Genomic DNA, 16,762 nt, shown 5'->3' on the forward strand with positions numbered 1-16,762 from the left:
TTCTTTAAAGTCATTATTTAATAGCAACAAAAGATTACTAATCTACAATGTAATGAACACAATTGCTAACGCGGGAGGATTCCCTAGTTAATATTGACTTTTTATGTAAAAAGTGAATCTAAAAAAGTAAATGGAATTATACTCTTTCTTAATAGTTTAGCATTTTTAAATTAGCCAATCTTCCAAATTAAAATTATTTAATCCAGAAATGCTTTATAATAGTTGTGTTTTTTCTTAAATTAGGAACACATTGGCTTTAAAATCTAGACGTCCTGTGTAATTGAAAAATATTTATGCTGAAATATTTGGGGGACAAGTGTCTTGAGTCCTACAACTTGCTTTCTAGTGGTTCAGCTGCAACACAAGTGTATACATAGAAAGAGGAAGTGGAGGCGGAAGAGAAGGCAAGAATAGCAAAATATTAACAAAGGTTGCATCTAGGTCTAGGAATATATATATGAGCTAACTGTTAAACATGTGTGCTTGAACTGTCAAAATTAAAAGTTAAAGAAAAAAACCCTCTTCTGTTAAACCTCCAAATAATTCCACTGGGTGGAAATTGTTTCAGTTAAGACTTCCCAGCAGTCCTCCCTGAAGTTTCTCTAAGAAATGAGTGAAATAATGACTATGAGCACCTTTCTTGTGTTTCTGTGTAACAGAGTTGTTGGGATTAGTGATTTAGCAGAGCCTCCTCTTTTGGAAACACTCAAAATCCAGACATTCACTTAACAGAAATATTTTAATATTGACATTTGGAACACGGACCATTTTAAGTTTAGATGTAGGCATGAACTACTCTTATATTTAGTCTTTCCTGAGTAGTCTTGAAGTTAAATTTCAGATTAAGTGTACACATTTATCTCTCAAATTAAACTGTAGGGGGAAAGATATGCCTTACCATCTTTGTAGTCTACAAAACACTAGCAAAGAGTAAAATGTCAATTAAACTTGATGAAATTTTAAAACTGATTTATATACCATTTTGAACATAATTTGAAAATTGCTTATGAAATTAGTGTGCCCTGTAAGCTCAAATTATTATGATTATTGCCAGTGTGATTTCATCATCTGAAAATTATGTTAAAAGGGTCATTACTCTTATTGATAATCACATCACATTTAGAGTTCAATTGGATTACCCAGAGTGCTAGTGATACAAAGATGAAAGATGAGGGAGCTGTGTTTCCAGCTTTCAGAAGCTTACAATCTAGTGGGAGAGTTAGGTAACACATAAGCATAATACAAGGTAAGAAATTTTTTAAAAAAGGAAGAACATTTTGAATTAGATCTTAAAAAGAGAATAGTATTTCTCCAAACAGAGACAAACAGAGCACTTAGTCAAAAGAATGAGTATGAAGAGAGGTATGGAAACAGTACAATGGACACCCAGGGCAAGAGTGAATTCCCAGTGTGATTGGAAGGTAGGACAGGAGATGGGCGGGTGTAAGGCACCTGCACCGGGGAGTTCAGAAACAGAATACAAATACAAAATAATACATTACACGATGGCGGTGGTGTTTAGTCGCTAAGTCGTGTCCGACTCTTCTGTGACCCCATGGACTGTAGCTCTCCAGGCCCCTCCGTCCATGGGATTTCTTAGGCAAGAATACTGGAGTGGGTTGCCATTTCCTGACCCACAGAATCTTCTGGCCCAGGGATCGAACCCACGTCTCTTGTATCTCCTGCTTGCATGGTGATTTACCACTGAGCCCCCAGGAAGTGGCTCAGATATTACATGGTAATCTGAGCTTACTTTCTAGATAAGTAAAAAATATATATATATATCTACAAGGGAATTATCTACAAGGGAATTCATTAATAAACTTATTTCTGGCTGACTTCAGAGAACCCAAGGGCAGGAATGTACAAGGCTACTGCCACCACCCTGGGAATGAAGCTAAGCCTCAGGTATAAATTATGTGGGAATTCATACTGAGATAGGCCTGGGGGCTGGGACCCTTTGCTGCAGCGCTGCATGCTTGCAGCACTGGACACACCTCTCCAACAAAATACAAAGAAACTGAATGGGCCTAAAAATAACTTGCATGCATGGGCAGCTGGGGCAAATTCTGGACCCAAAAGATACAAAGAGACCGAAAAACCCAACTGTGATTTTTTGAGGGGCTTGGAGCAAAAAAAGAAGCTTGGTACTGTACATAACACCGTAACACCACCTAAGGGGTGGGCAAAACACCTAAGCCACCCCTACCCTCACCCCACATAAAAAACAAGCTCATCCCTGCATCCAGAAGAGGGTACCTAAGGGAACCTGTTATTTGTTCCTGCCCCAGCCGTGCTGCAGCAGGGCCTGAATGAAGCCTTACCCGAATTCCTAGTCTGGCGGCTACACAATTTATATTGATTAGTCAAGGCCAAGAACCCTCATCACTAACAATACCATCAGGATTCTCTGTATCCCATCTCCTAGTTTTGCTCCTTTCACTACATCAGCTGTGGGGCGTCCCTGCTGGTCCGGTGGTTAAGAATCCCCGTCCCAAAGCAGGGGACATGGGTTCAATCCCCGGTGGGGGAACTAAGATCCCACATGCCCCAGGGCAACTAAGCCCACGTGCTCTGAAGCCCACGTGCTCTGAAGCCCACAAGAAGATCTCGTGTGCTGCAACTAAGGCTTGACACAGCCAAATAAATAAATGCATATTAAAAAAATTAAAAGATCAATATAACAGCTTTCCAGTGTTCCCTCACTGAAGACTGCTGCTCGCCATGGCTGGAAATACGGCTTCTAACTTCTTGTAAGCTTTACGTATTTCAGCTTCATCCACCAAGACAGAAGGAGCATTTTTGTCCCTTAATTTAAAAATCCTGGGAAGAAGCTCATTGACTGGGGCTTGTCTGGATTTCCTTACCAGACAAACCAATTATTATCTTGGGCCAAGATCATGATCGTGGAAGAACAGAGCCCTCCATGAGGAGCTTTGTACACGGAGCAGGGAGGAGGCCTGGCTGTAGAAAGATGGAGGAGGGCTGAGCAGAGACCCTCAGGCGCCCACTTTGTTTCCTCTCAACTCCTCCATTCAGCCCTACGGCAGCTGCCCTGGGGGTAAGGCCCTTATCGCTTTTCCTGCCTCATCTGTTGGGTTGGCCCAGAAGTTCGTTTGAGTTTTTCCATAAGATGTTACCGAAAAACCAAACATACTTCTGGGACAACCAATACAGCTCTTCAGTTCCTAAATCATTCAGTCTGACTAGTTTCCTTCTCTGTCCTGGGTACAGATTTTCATTTGTTTTTTGAAAGATAGGACCAGTACCATTTTATTTAGTGTTGTAGGAAATTTTAGGTTACTTCTTAAAAACGAAAGCAAAGAAATTAAAAATTCCCAAAGTAACAAGGCAGGAGATAAAAATTCTATAATCCAAAAAATGCCGGGTGAGCTTTCAATCAGAGGGAGGAAGAGGTCACTTCAGTAGCTCATACATCAGCGGCAGAGAAACCACAGGGTTGAGATGGGTGTAGACCCTGGAGGTTAAGCTCTCCACCCGCCTGAGGCAACAGATCTTTCAGCCTCGAGAGGGACTATTTGTAAGTGAATAGGTCTAACAGAGCAGGGGCTCCGGGAGGGAAGATCCTGCCGAATTTTACATCAGCTGCTTCTGGCCTTCAGTCTGGCAGGCCCCTCTTCCCTCTGTGCCCCTCTGAGCCCCTGCCGTCAGCAGAGCTGGAAACCACACGTGTGCCATTCACTGCCCACACACCCCCCACTCCGGGTCCGTGGCTGTTTGTGTGGCGAACGGCAGACTTTCCTGCTCCTCCATTTCGCTACCTGGGAAGGCTGACACACAGGAAACACTCTGACTTTCCTGTTTCAAACACATAGCAGGACGTCTGTCCAAGTCCAAGGCTTCCCACTCCAGTATTCTGGCCTGGAGAAGTCCACGCACTGTATAGTCCATGGCGTCGCAAAGAATCGGACACAAAGAAAGTCACAGTGACTTTCACAGTTCTCTTTATAGGGCTAGAAATAAATCTAGTAGTGCTATAAGTTGTCTGAGAGGTTTACAGTGGTTCCCCAGGACTGTATGTGGGAGGGTATTAAATAAAACAGCTATCAGTAATTAAAAGCGAATTAGTTCAATCAAGTTACAGTATCACCCTCCAGATTAAAGAGTCCTGATATTAACTAATGTTATCAGCAAACGTGATCCTGAGAAGGAATCCTGCCGCCAATCATCTTGCCTCTTAACTTCGATACCAGAATGAGCACAGAGGGAGTTCTGTGTAGTAATTGCTCTCACCTCAAGACCTGCCCACCCCCTTGGTCTGGGACATTCTCCCCCTAGGAGAGATGTCGGGATTTGATGAGATTCTGTCTCAACAGGGACCAAAAAAAATGAGTAATATGGAAAACATCCTAATATTGGGTTACCAACAATGAAATTACCTTAAGAGTCTGAGTAGTTTAGTCACTAAGTCATGGACGGAGCGACCCCATGGACTGCAGCCCACCAGGCTCCTCTGTCCATGGGATTCTCCAGGCAAGAATACTGGAGTGGGTTGCCGTTCCCTTCTCCACAGATTTTAATGTTTTACTGCAACAATTTTTTTTTTCATATCATTTTCAAACCTTTTCCCTTCACTAATACGGAGCATTTTCTTTCTTTGCCTTTAAGTTGGTTAGTGATTAGTAGAGCATACCAATATGACTGTCCTTGTTCTTTCTAAGGCTGGCATGATAGTTTAGTTAGTAATAACATTAGTATTTAGGCCAAGGTCATATATTTTATAACTATAAAAGCCAGTTAACCTCTGTTTCATGACTGAGTACACTGCTGAGCACTTCTAAAATATATTCCTGGTCACAAAAATGTAGCTGTCTCATGGTAAACCATCACCACTGTAAGAAAAACAACTGAAAAATTATGTTGTAACTAGAACAATATGGCCAAACATGTTTGGGTGTTACTACTGTGTGTTTCCTGAGGAAAGGGAAGTTGGTAAATATTTTCTCCTTTTCAACAGGCTATGATGTTCCTATGCAAGACAGCTTGAAATTGCTGGGAAGACAGAGGAAGTGGCATAAGAAACACAGAAATTTCTAAATATGTTAAAACCATAGATATTTCTTTTGTAAAATCAGGACTTTAATTCTGTGTATAAAATGAGACAGAATCAAGTGAAAGAAGCCAGAGGTATCACACCTTAGCAAGGACAAAGATCAAAACCTTCTACCTCCTGCCTTTTCCACACAGTCCTTCAAGGGAACTTATTTTCCCCTTCAATGGAAGAAAAAAACATTTTTTTTCTGTCCTTTGTCATTAATGGATTACTGTCAATGATCCAGGCGACCTGGGATTTAGTTAGGTTAAAGTTCAAACCAAACTGACAGGGTCTTTTCCCTCAAGGCATCATTGTAACACCTGAATCTAACAATACACTTTGTGGTAGGCAGAATTCTAAGACGCCCCTTGGCGTCTACACCTTGCAAAACCCCCTTCCTTAAGAGCAGGCGTAAGCTGCAGTGACGATCTCTCCAGTGATCAGATGACTAATTAGTGATGCTTTTCCAGGTGGGGCTGACCTAAACAGGCGATCCCTTAAAAAGGCCATTTCTGCAAGAGTCTCCGAGAGAGAGGGCCCATCGAGGGGAACCAGACAGCATGCAACTGTGGGCGGCCTTTGGGAGCTGAGAGCAGCACACCGCTGATGACCAGCAAGAAGATGGGGCTCCAATCCTACAACTCAAGGAAATAGAATTCTGCCAGCAACCACATGAACTCGGAAGAGGACTCCAAGCTCTAGAAAGGCATGCCGGCTGGCCAGCACCTTGATTTCAGCTTTGTGAGACCTAGAGCAGAGAACTCAGCTCTGTCATTCCTGGATTCCTGACATACAGTAACTGAGATGATAAACAGGCATTCTTTTAAGGCAATAAATTTGCAGTTACTTGTTATACGGCAATAGAAAACTGATAGACGTCTACTGAAAATTCATTAATACACTGTGATTGCATAACAGAATTTTGAATTATATTGGCATAAAGAGTGTATTTCTTATCAGCAAACTAAGAAAAATGTTTGCAGATTTGGGGTACTGACACAAACTATCTCAGTTACATGGTAATATTTCAAAGATTACTCTAGAATTTGAGTGTACTTTCTTCAAAAATCAAAGGCATATGAAACATACTCAGCGATATTACCTTAATATTACGAACTTCATACGCTATCCTGTGGTCAGTGACTCTATCCTGGGTGAAATTATATGTCCGGATTCTCTCTGACTGGGCTCTTGTTCCCACCTGTGCCATAACAAAAAGCAATTCATATTTTAACTTTATCATTATCTTTATCACAATGGAAAAAGTGCTTGCAAATTTTCTACTTTAACAGTTTAATTATTTTCTAAATTCAAAGATACAAAGTGACCAGGAAAAAGAATGGGCAGAACTTACTGTTGAAGACTATAGATTTGTAAAGCTTAGTTATGGGATAAGAATCAATGTTTCTTTGGTACCTCAAACTCCAAATATTTAAAACCAAATTATCTTTCTGTATCAGTCAGTTCTTCCTTGTGGTTTCTGTAAATGACCCCACAGTAGGGAACTTGACATCCTACAGTCTTTGACAAACATCTCATGGGGGCTGACTATCTGCCAGGCTTTGATACAGACACTGAAAGGGCCTTCAACTCATCTCATTCTCTAAGTCCCCAGTTCCAGTGGTTTCAAGGGTCTTTTATTATACCCTGCCCTCGCCATTTTTATTATCGTTCAAGGGCTTATTACTTTCACTATATTCCTGTAAAAATCTCCTGATTAATCTCCCACTTCTCTGTTTACAGTGAGTTGCCCTGCTTAGTTTTCCTGAAGCAGTGTTTTGTTTTTTGTTTTTTTTTGGTCAATTTCCTTTTTTGGCTCCTTGACTACTAAGCACTCACAACTCAGCATTCAATGTACTTCATAACGTGGCCAACTTTCCCAATATTATTTCTGAAAATTTGTGAACCTCAAAGATACCACTTACTATGCCATTTCATTATTATGTGCAAGTCTGTTAACTCAGCTAAAACATCACCTCAAGGGATGTGCTTCCGAGCACTCTCATACTGTCTCGACTTTTCTGGTCCCAACATGAAAAATAAGTTATCTCCCTCCTTCGAAACCCCATGCACTTGGAATCTTCCTCGCGGCACACCAGTCCACGTTATGCTGTGGTTATTCGTAGTCCAGTCTGCTCACCTGCCCTCCCTCCCTCACATACAAGGCACACAATACCCTGTCTCACTCACTTCCACTTTTAATTTGACAATTTATTGTATTATTTATTGAAGCATAGTTGCTATACAATATAAGTTACAAGTATATCACTTTCACCTTTTAAGATTAAAAAAAAAAAGACATTCCTACAACTTACAAAGCAAACAATATGAAACTAAACAAGATCTTAAGTGTGGCTGAGCATCTGGGAAATTGCTGAAAGATTCCAAAGCCTAACATAAGAAACACTAAATTATGGGTAATATATTTTTAAAACATTCCCTAGGCCTTCCATTCTGCAACCAGCCAGGTCTGGAAGCCACTGTCCCCAGATACCATATTAGTGCCTTGGATCCCCCCAGATCAGTTACATCAGAATCTCAGCACCCACAAAGCTCTGCAGGTGCCAGGTGGAGCCAGGGCTCAGAGCTTGGCACAGTGCCTTCCATAGAAAAGCTCCTGCATATATTGGCAGAAGAAAAACTCCTAATCATTAGAGACACCTACTAAAAAACTTCACACAGATGGACAAAGGGAGGCAGGAAGGTCTTTTCTGGCCTTTCAAACCAAACTACTGAAGAGGATACAACCCCCCAAATCTGCAAAGGCTGATCGCCAACACTTACTTCGAAAATTACTGTGTGATGTCAAATGGCAAGTAAAACCCAATGTCTGGAACTTCCCTGGTGGTCCAGTGGCTAAGACCCTGTGCTCTCAACTCAGGGGGCTCAGGTTTGATCCTTGGTCAGGGAACTAGTTCCCACATGCTGCAACTAAGAACCAGTGCAGTCAAATAAATAAATATATATTTTTTTAAAAAACCCAATGTCTTTCATTAAATGTGGCAGAGCTGATAGTGTTTAAGATTGATATATTATTTATCCTGTCACTTTTACTATCTGCAAGTTAGTAAGGGAAATAAGAAGGGCAAAAGTGTGAAAGACTAGGACATCTACGTGAAAAGAATAATTGATGTTTCAGTTCAGTTCAGTTCAGTTCAGTTGCTCAGCTGTGTCCGACTCTTTCTGACCCCGTAAATCGCAGTATGCCAGGCCTCCCTGTCCATCACTAACTCCCGGAGTTTACTCAAACTCATGTCCATCGAGTCAGTGATGCCATCCAGCCATCTCATCCTGTCGTCCCCTTCTCCTCCGGCCCCCAATCCCTCCCAGCATCCAGGTCTTTTCCAATGAGTCAACTCTTCACATGAGGTGTTTAGTTTTATACAATCTCATTATCCTAACAGGCCACAAAATCTCCCATATTTACTGAAGTATAACTACCTGCAAATAACACACAAACAGTTATTTCTGGGTTCCACTGTCTCTTCCAGTTTCTTTCAAAGACAAACTTTACTTTTTCAGAAGTTAAAATCATACAACACTTGGTTTACTTAAAACAATGACATTTATTCATTTTGCTTAAAACTTATCTATGTATATATTTGTAAAAATAATAATATAAATGTAGATAGTACAAAATTTTAAAAGTAGAAGAGAGTATAAACAAAAAATAAATATCTTTTCTATTCCTTGTTCCCAGACTACAGCAGAATCCATCACTATTACCAGTTTTTTGCATGTCATATATTTTTGATTTCACATAAAATTATAATAAAAGCATAGGTTTTTAAATTAAAAACCTGAAAAATCTCTTAATTTCTAAAGAATTGTCTTTTACACTGATTTCCTCTTAAAGATAACTATGATATAAACAGAACACAATTGGGAAATAATTTTCAGTTTATATGTATCTCTTCTTATTTGTAAACTGGCATGTCTGAGTTTGGCCATAACCAACCAGTATTAAATTATTGCTATTTACAAATGAACATGTTTTCCAGTGCTCCAAGGTACTTCCGTCAGATTAAGAATATTTACTCCATTTCCCTACACAAGATGACGGCTTTCTGTACAGAGCCATTGAGTTATTTCACTCAATAAATCTTACCTGCAGTTTTCTCACACTTCGTTGCTGGCACTTGTCTTTCTCAATAATCTGCTGGTAGAGTCTCGCTCTCAACACACGCAGAGCTGTTTCTTTGTTTTTTATCTGTGATCGTTCTTGCTGGCATTCCACTACGAGTCCTGGAAAATAACAGGGATCAGAGGTTAACAGGGTGTGTGCACATGCTCAGTCGCTCAGACGTGTCTGATTCTTTCTGTGGCCCCATGGACTGCAGCCTGCCCAGCTCCTCTGTCCGTGGGATTTCCCAGGCAAGGATGCTGGAGCAGGCTGCCACTTCCTGACTCAGGGATTAAGCAGGTGTCTCCTGCACTGCTGGCAGATTCTTTACCACTGAGCCTCCTGGGAAACCCTGAAGTGTCTATTACATCACAATAAAACTGATACAAAAGATAGAACTGAGGAACGTTTTAAAGGGGGAAAGGTTAATCAGGAAAAGAATGAAGAACATTTCAGATGAAGTACACACTAGAAACTATACATGAGTTATGATGGTAATTGTTGTAGATGGCTCTTTAGATTCTGATATCTAAATAAGGTGTTTCAGCTTATAATACAAATACACATTTATTGAAAAAAAATCTGCATTTATATAGATCCAGGTGGTTTTAACAAAATGTGGTCCACTGGAGGAGGGAATGGCAATACTCCAGTATTCTTGCCTCAAGAACCTCACAAACAGTAAGAAAAGGCAAAAGGATATGACACCGGAAGATGAGTCCCCCAGGTCAGAAGGTGTCCAATATGCTACTAGGGGAGAGCAGAGGGCAATTACTAATAAGCTCCAGAATGAATGAAAAGACTGAACCAAAGGGGAAACGATGCTCAGTTGTGAATGTGTCTGGTGCTGAAAGTAAAGTCTGATGCTATAAAGAACAATATTGCATAGGAACCTGGAATGTTAGGTCCATGAATTAAGATAAATTGGACATGGCCAAGCAGGAGATGGCAAGAGTGAACGTCAATATCTTAGGAATCAGTGAATTAAAATGGACGGGAATGGGCAAATTTAATTCAGATGACCATTATATCTACTACTGTGGCAAGAATCCCTTAGAAGAAATGGAGTCACCCTCATAGTCAGTAAAACAGTCTGAAATGCAGTACTTGGGTGTAATCTTAAAATGACAGAATGGTTTTGGTTGGTTTCCAAGGCAAATTATTCAACATCACAGTAATCCAAGTCTATACCCCAACCCCTAATGCCAAAGAAGCTGAAGTTGAACGGTTCTATGAAGACCAACAAGACTTTATAGAACACCACCAAAAAAGTCTTTTTTATCATTGGGGACTGGAAAGCAAAGTAGGCAGTCAAGAGATAACCCAGAATATAGAAAATTTGGCCTTGGAGGAGTACAAAAGGAAGCAGGATCAACGCTAACAGAGTTTTGTTAAGAGAACACACTGGTCATAGCAAACACCCGCTTCTAACAACACAAGAGACAACTCTACACATGGACATCACCAGATGGTCGACACCGAAATCAGATCGATTATATTCTTTGCAGCTGAAGATGGAGAAGCTCTATACAGTCAGCAAAAACAAGGACTGGAGCTGACTGTGGCTCAGATCATGAACTCCTTATTGCCAAATACAGACTTAAATTGAAGAAAGTAGAGAAAACCACTAGGCCATTCAGATACAACCTAAATCAAATCCCTTATGCTTATGCATGGAGGTGACCAATCCATTCAAGGGATTAGATCTGGCAGACAGAGTGCCTGAAAAACCATGGATGGAGGTTCATAACATTCGGCAGGAGGTGGTAATCAAAACTATCCCAAAGAAAAAGAAATATAAGAAGGCAAAGTAGTTGTCTGAGGAGGCTTTACAAATAGCTGAGAAAAGAACAGAAGTGAAAAGCAAGGGAGAAAGGGAAAGATACACCCAACTGAATGCAGAGTTCCAGAGAATACCAAGGAGAGATAAAAGCCTTTTTAAGTGAACAATGCAAAGAAATACAGGAAAACAATAGAATGGGAAACACTGGAGAACTCTTCAAGAAAACTGGAGATATCAAGGGAACCTTTCACGCAGGGATCGTCACAATAAAGGACAGAAAAGGTGGCCCTAAAAGCAGCAGAAGAGATTAGAAAGAAGCGGCAAAAATACACAGAACTATATAAATAAGGTTTCAATGACCTGGACAACCATGATGGCATGGGCACTCACCTAGAACCAGACATCCTGGAGTGTGAAGACAACTGAGCCTCAGGAAACATCACTATGAACAAAGCTAGTGGAGGAGATGGAATTCCAGCTGAACTAGTTCAAATCCTAAAAGATGATGCTGTTAAAGTGCTGCACTCAATATGCCAGCAAATTTGGAAAACTCAGCAGTGGCCACAGGACTGGAAAAGGTCAGTTTTCATTCTAATCCCAAAGAAGGGCAGTGCCAAAGAATGTTCAAACTACCGGACAACTGCACTCATTTCACATGCTAGCAAGGTAATACTCAAAATCTTTCAAGCTAGGCTTTAATAGTACATGAACCGAGAACTTCTGGATGTACAAGCTGGATTTAGGGAAGGCAGAGGAACTAGAGATCAAATTGCCAACATTCCTTGGATCATAGGGAAAGTAAGGGAATTCCAGGAAAACATCTACTTCTGCTTCACTGACTAGAGTAAAACCTTTGACTGTGTGGATCACAAGAAACTGTGGAAAATTCTTCAAGAGATGAGAATACTACACCACCTTACCTCTCTTCTGAGAAACCTGTATGCAGATCAAGAAGCAACAGTTAGAACCGGACACAGAACAACGGACTGGATCAAGGCTGTATATTGTCACCCTGCTTATTTAACTTCTATGCGGAGTGCATCATGTGAAATGTTGGACTGGATGAATCACAAGCTGGAATCAAGATTGCTGGGAGAAATGTCAACAACCTCAGATATGCAGATGACACCACCCTTATGGCAGAAAGTGAAGAGGAACTAAAGAACCCTTTGATGAGGGTAAAAGAGGAGAGTGAAAAAGCTGGCTTAAAACTCAACATTCAAAAGACTAAGATCATGGCATCCGACCCCATCATTTCATGGCAGATAGAAGGGGAAAAACTGGAAACAGTGACAGACTTTATTTTCTTGGGCTTCAAAATCACTGCACAGTGACTGCAGCCATGAAATTAAAAGACTCATGCTCCTTGGAAGGAAAGCTATGACAAACCTAGACAGTGTATTAAAAAGCAGAGACATCACTTTGCCAACCAAGGTCCACAGAGTCAAAAATTATGGTTTTTCCAGTAGTCATGTACAGATGTGAGTTGGACAAAAAACACTGAGCACCAAAGAATTGATGCTTTTGAATTGGGGTGTTGAAAAAGACTCTTGAGAGTCTCCTGGACTGCAAGGAGATCAAACCAGTCCATCCTAAAGGAAATCAGTCCTGAATATTAATTGGAAGGACTGTTCTTGAAACTGAAGCTCCAGTACTTTGGCCACCTGATGGGAAAAGCTGACTCACTGGAAAAGATCCTGATGCTGGGAAAGACTGAAGGCAGGAGGAGAAGGGGAAGACAGAAGATGAGATGGTTGGATGGCATCACTGACACAATGGACATGAGTTTGAGCAAACTGTGGGAGACAGTCAAGGACAGGGAAGCCAGGCAGGCTGCAGTCCATGGTGTTGTAAAGAGTCGGACACGATTTAGTGACTAAACAACAACAAAATGCAGTTGAAACTCGTGTTGTTTAAGGGTCAATTGTATACTCCACATAGGGAAGAATATACATAATGTAAAAGAATATATATGTACCACGCAGCTTAAATAGAATATTGCTGAAAGTCACTCAGTTGTGTCCGACTCTGCGACCCAGAATACTGCAGGCCAGAATACTGGAGTGGCTAGCCTTTCTCTTCTCCAGGGGATCTTCCCAACCCAGGGACCAAACCTAGGTCTCCCACACTGTAGTCGGATTCTTTACCAGCTGAGCCAAAAAGAATATTTCTAAATGCCCTTTAAACCTCCCATTTGCCCCTTTACAAACCAGAAGCTATGTCATGCCTCCCAGAAGTAACCACTACTTAAAATTTTAAAATAACTGTTTCCTTGTATTTCTTTATATTTTAACATATATGTATAGATCCTTAAGACTTTTTATGAAGCACTATAATGAGGAATCTCAGAAACTGGGGTTGACCGTTTGGGGACTAGAAACAGAAAGTCTATATAACAACTACAATTTCAAGTCCCCTCCCTCAATCTATAGGAGGCAGGAGGTAGTCTTTAGAGAATGACATAAGGAAAGTTCCAGACTTGAGTCTTCAAAGGTACAAAGGAAGGCAAGTGTGAGGCACAAGACTGAAAAAGAGGATTAAGTAAAAGTTTGCTTATTGAATGAGGAGACCTTGACTTTACCATCTTGTGTCCCGGGTGAGCCTTCTTAGGAGAAAACTACCCAAGAGAAAAAGTTCTACAAATGCTGACATTTCAGGGGCCCTAAAAAAAAGCTGATTCACTCCCCGACCTTTGAAACTTATTACTGGGTAAGTGGTGCCCATGTGCTGAGAGTTTTTAGAACCTCACTCTTAAATGTATACACACAGCCAAGGAGGTGCTTTGTCCAAACAGAAGGGAATATGAACACAACGGGGACTTTGAACCCATGACCCAGTGTCATCTTTTTTTTTTTTTTTAGAAAATCTTTTATGTATTTATTTATTTAGGTATTTATCTGGCAGCTCTGGGTCTTACTTGCAGCATGGGGGATCTTTCATCATGGCATGCAATATCTCTTTAGTTGTGGCATGTGGGATCTAGGGATCTGACTAGGGATTGAACTCGGGCCCTCTGCAATGGGAGTGTGGAGTCTTAGCCACTGGACTACCAGGGAAGTCCCTCCAGTGTCATCTTTAAAGAGTTTGTGCAAGAAGACAGACACTAACATAAAACTCTTTCTAAATGCCAAACAGTTTTATAAGATGTGGAAAAAAGAGTTAAAAGTACAAAGGCAAAAGGACTAGCTTACCTGTGGGGATGTGGACAACTCTGACAGCACTATCAGTTGTATTAACATGCTGCCCTCCTGCTCCTTTGGCTCGAAATGTATCTATTCGCAAGTCCTTAGGGTCTACTTTCACATCTACCTAGAACCAGAAGTATAGCATGAGTAAATTCCATACTCAACAAATACTTAAATATTAAATTGATCCCAAGGTCTTTCAAATACACTGTATTGTTTTAAATCACAGCCATTTGACTAAGAGGTGAAATAACTTACAACAAAGAAAGAACCATATACACAATATTCCAACAGATGCTATTTTAAGCACTGATTTATGAGACCACTGAGTTATGTAATCTTTCAAAAGTTTTATTATCTATCATCCCACAAAGCTATATTAGATACAAAATATATTTTTTTAAAAAGACAGAAGACATGAATAGACATTTTTCTAAAGAAGACACTCAAGTGGCCAATAGGCACATGAAAAGATGCTCCACATCATTAATCATAAGAGAAACGCAAATCAAAACCACAGTAAGGTATCACCTTGCATCTGTCAGAATGGCTGTCATCAGAAAAAAGGGCTATCATCCAATGTCAGGGAGGATATGGAGAAAGGAAAACACTTGTACACCGTTGGTGGGAATGTAAATTGGTGCATCACTGTGGAAAGTAGCATGGAGGTTTCTCAAAAAACTAAAAATAGAACTAACATATCCAGCAATTCCACTCCTGGGTATGTATCTGAAAATAAAAACCTAAACTCAAAGAGATATATTCACCCCAATGTTCACAGCAGTATTATTTATAACAGCCAAGATATGCAAGCAATGTAAGTATCCATGAATGGATAAAGATGTGATACACACACACACACACACACACACACACACTGGAATATTGTTCAGCCAGAAAAAATGAAATTTTGCGATTTGCAATAACATAAATGAACTTGGAGGGTACTGTGCTTAGTGAAATAAGTTGAACAGAGAAAGACAAATATGTATAGCATCACTTATATATGGAGTCTAAAAATTAAAACACACTAGTGAATATAACAAAAAAAGAAATGGACTCAAACTAGTGGTTACCAGTGAGGAGAGCAAAAGGGGGAGGAGAAGAATAGATGGATGTAGGGGAGTAAGAAGTACAGACTATTATGTATAAAATAAATGAACTATAAGAATATATTGTACAGCACAGGGAAGAAAGCCAATATTTTATAACTATAAATGGCGTATAACCTTTCAAAATAGTGAATCACTGTGTTGTACACCTGAAACATAATATTGTAAATCAACTATACCTCAATTTTTTCAAAAAGAAAAATAATAGTGATTATATCTTATTGAATTTAAAAAATAAATCTGTAAGTCTATAATGAAGTCACAAACATACAAAATTCAATATATGAGTTTATAATGAGGTAAAATAAAAATGGAAAGAGGAGAAAGGAGGAGAGAAGGCAGTGGGGAGGAAAGTTCTTCACAGTAAAGAATGCCAGTTAATACATGCAGAAGGAATGATGAAATTAGAAAATCATCATTGTGAAACACCAAACTAAATAACTAATTCAGGCAAAGATCACTACTGGATGTTAAAGACCATGGAAGACAAGTTGTTGGGAATAGGATATATTACTTATATTACTATATTATTATATTACTTAGATTATTCCCTTATTATAAAGAGAGAAATACACTTTCACAATCAGGATTTTTTTTGTGGTCACCAACTTCACTAAATGCTCAAAGTGATCCTCACTAAAAGTGGGGTAATCTGATACTCTGACTTGTGATGAGACACAACACGAATATAACCACACCTGCGAAGTATTCTTGCTCTAAATGTATAACCTGAATAGAATGGAATATTTAAATACAACTTTCCATAGAATGCAGGAGATAAAGGAACAAGTTAAAGAGTGTCATAAGGAAACAGTCAGATGAATCCAGAATGTGGAAAATTCTACAAGACAAAAGGTCTTAAAAAAAAAAAAAAAAAGACAAAAGGTCTAGACTCTTCAAAATGTCAAAGTCGTTTAAAAAAAAAAAAGGTTGGAAGACTGTTCCAGGCATAAGGAGTTATAACAACAAACTGCAATAAGTGAAACTTGATAGCATCCTCATTTAAGAAAATAGCTATAAAGATACTTTTTGATGACTGAGGAAACTATTAACTGGACTAAGTATTAATTGTGATATTGTGATTTATGGTAAGAAATATATATTTTTCAGCTCTCAGCAGAGAGCTCCTAAAACGCTTGGGTATTTTCCTAAGTGGTAAGAGGGACAAAGGTGTCTGTGTGATTCATAACAAGCCCCTTTGAACCACATTTGACTTTATGTTAATAAGGTGATATTTGGAAAACCATGGATAACCAGGCATGCGGACTGATGGCCAGCTCCACCCCAATCTCCAGGGAGGGGAGAGGGGCTGGAGGTTGAATTAGTCCCCAAAGTCTATTGCTTCACCCAACCATGTCTATGTATGGAAGACTCCATAAAAGGCCCCCAAGCACAGGGTTCAGAGCGCTGCCAGGCTGATGAACACGTGAAGCTGCAGGCAGGGAGGCGAGCCTGGAAGGGCGTGGAAGCCCTACACCTCTCTGAGTTCTCCCAGTTTCTTCC

At 40.0% G+C, this 16,762-nt stretch overlaps 1 protein-coding gene across 2 annotated transcripts in view; it reads right to left on the reverse strand.

The window, feature by feature from the left end:
* MTRF1 (mitochondrial translation release factor 1) overlaps window positions 1–16,762 on the reverse strand; it is a 37,486-nt gene that overhangs the window by 833 nt on the left and 19,891 nt on the right. For both annotated transcript variants that reach the window (XM_043892006.1, XM_043892007.1), the window contains exons 7-9: window positions 14,154–14,271; window positions 9,165–9,301; window positions 6,159–6,257 (exon numbers count right to left, since the gene is read on the reverse strand). In XM_043892006.1, the coding sequence (XP_043747941.1) occupies window positions 6,159–6,257; window positions 9,165–9,301; window positions 14,154–14,271 (354 nt within the window). The remainder of the gene's footprint in view (window positions 1–6,158; window positions 6,258–9,164; window positions 9,302–14,153; window positions 14,272–16,762) is intronic.

Source organism: Cervus elaphus, chromosome 30, assembly GCF_910594005.1.
Source record: "Cervus elaphus chromosome 30, mCerEla1.1, whole genome shotgun sequence".
Lineage (NCBI taxonomy): Eukaryota > Metazoa > Chordata > Mammalia > Artiodactyla > Cervidae > Cervus > Cervus elaphus.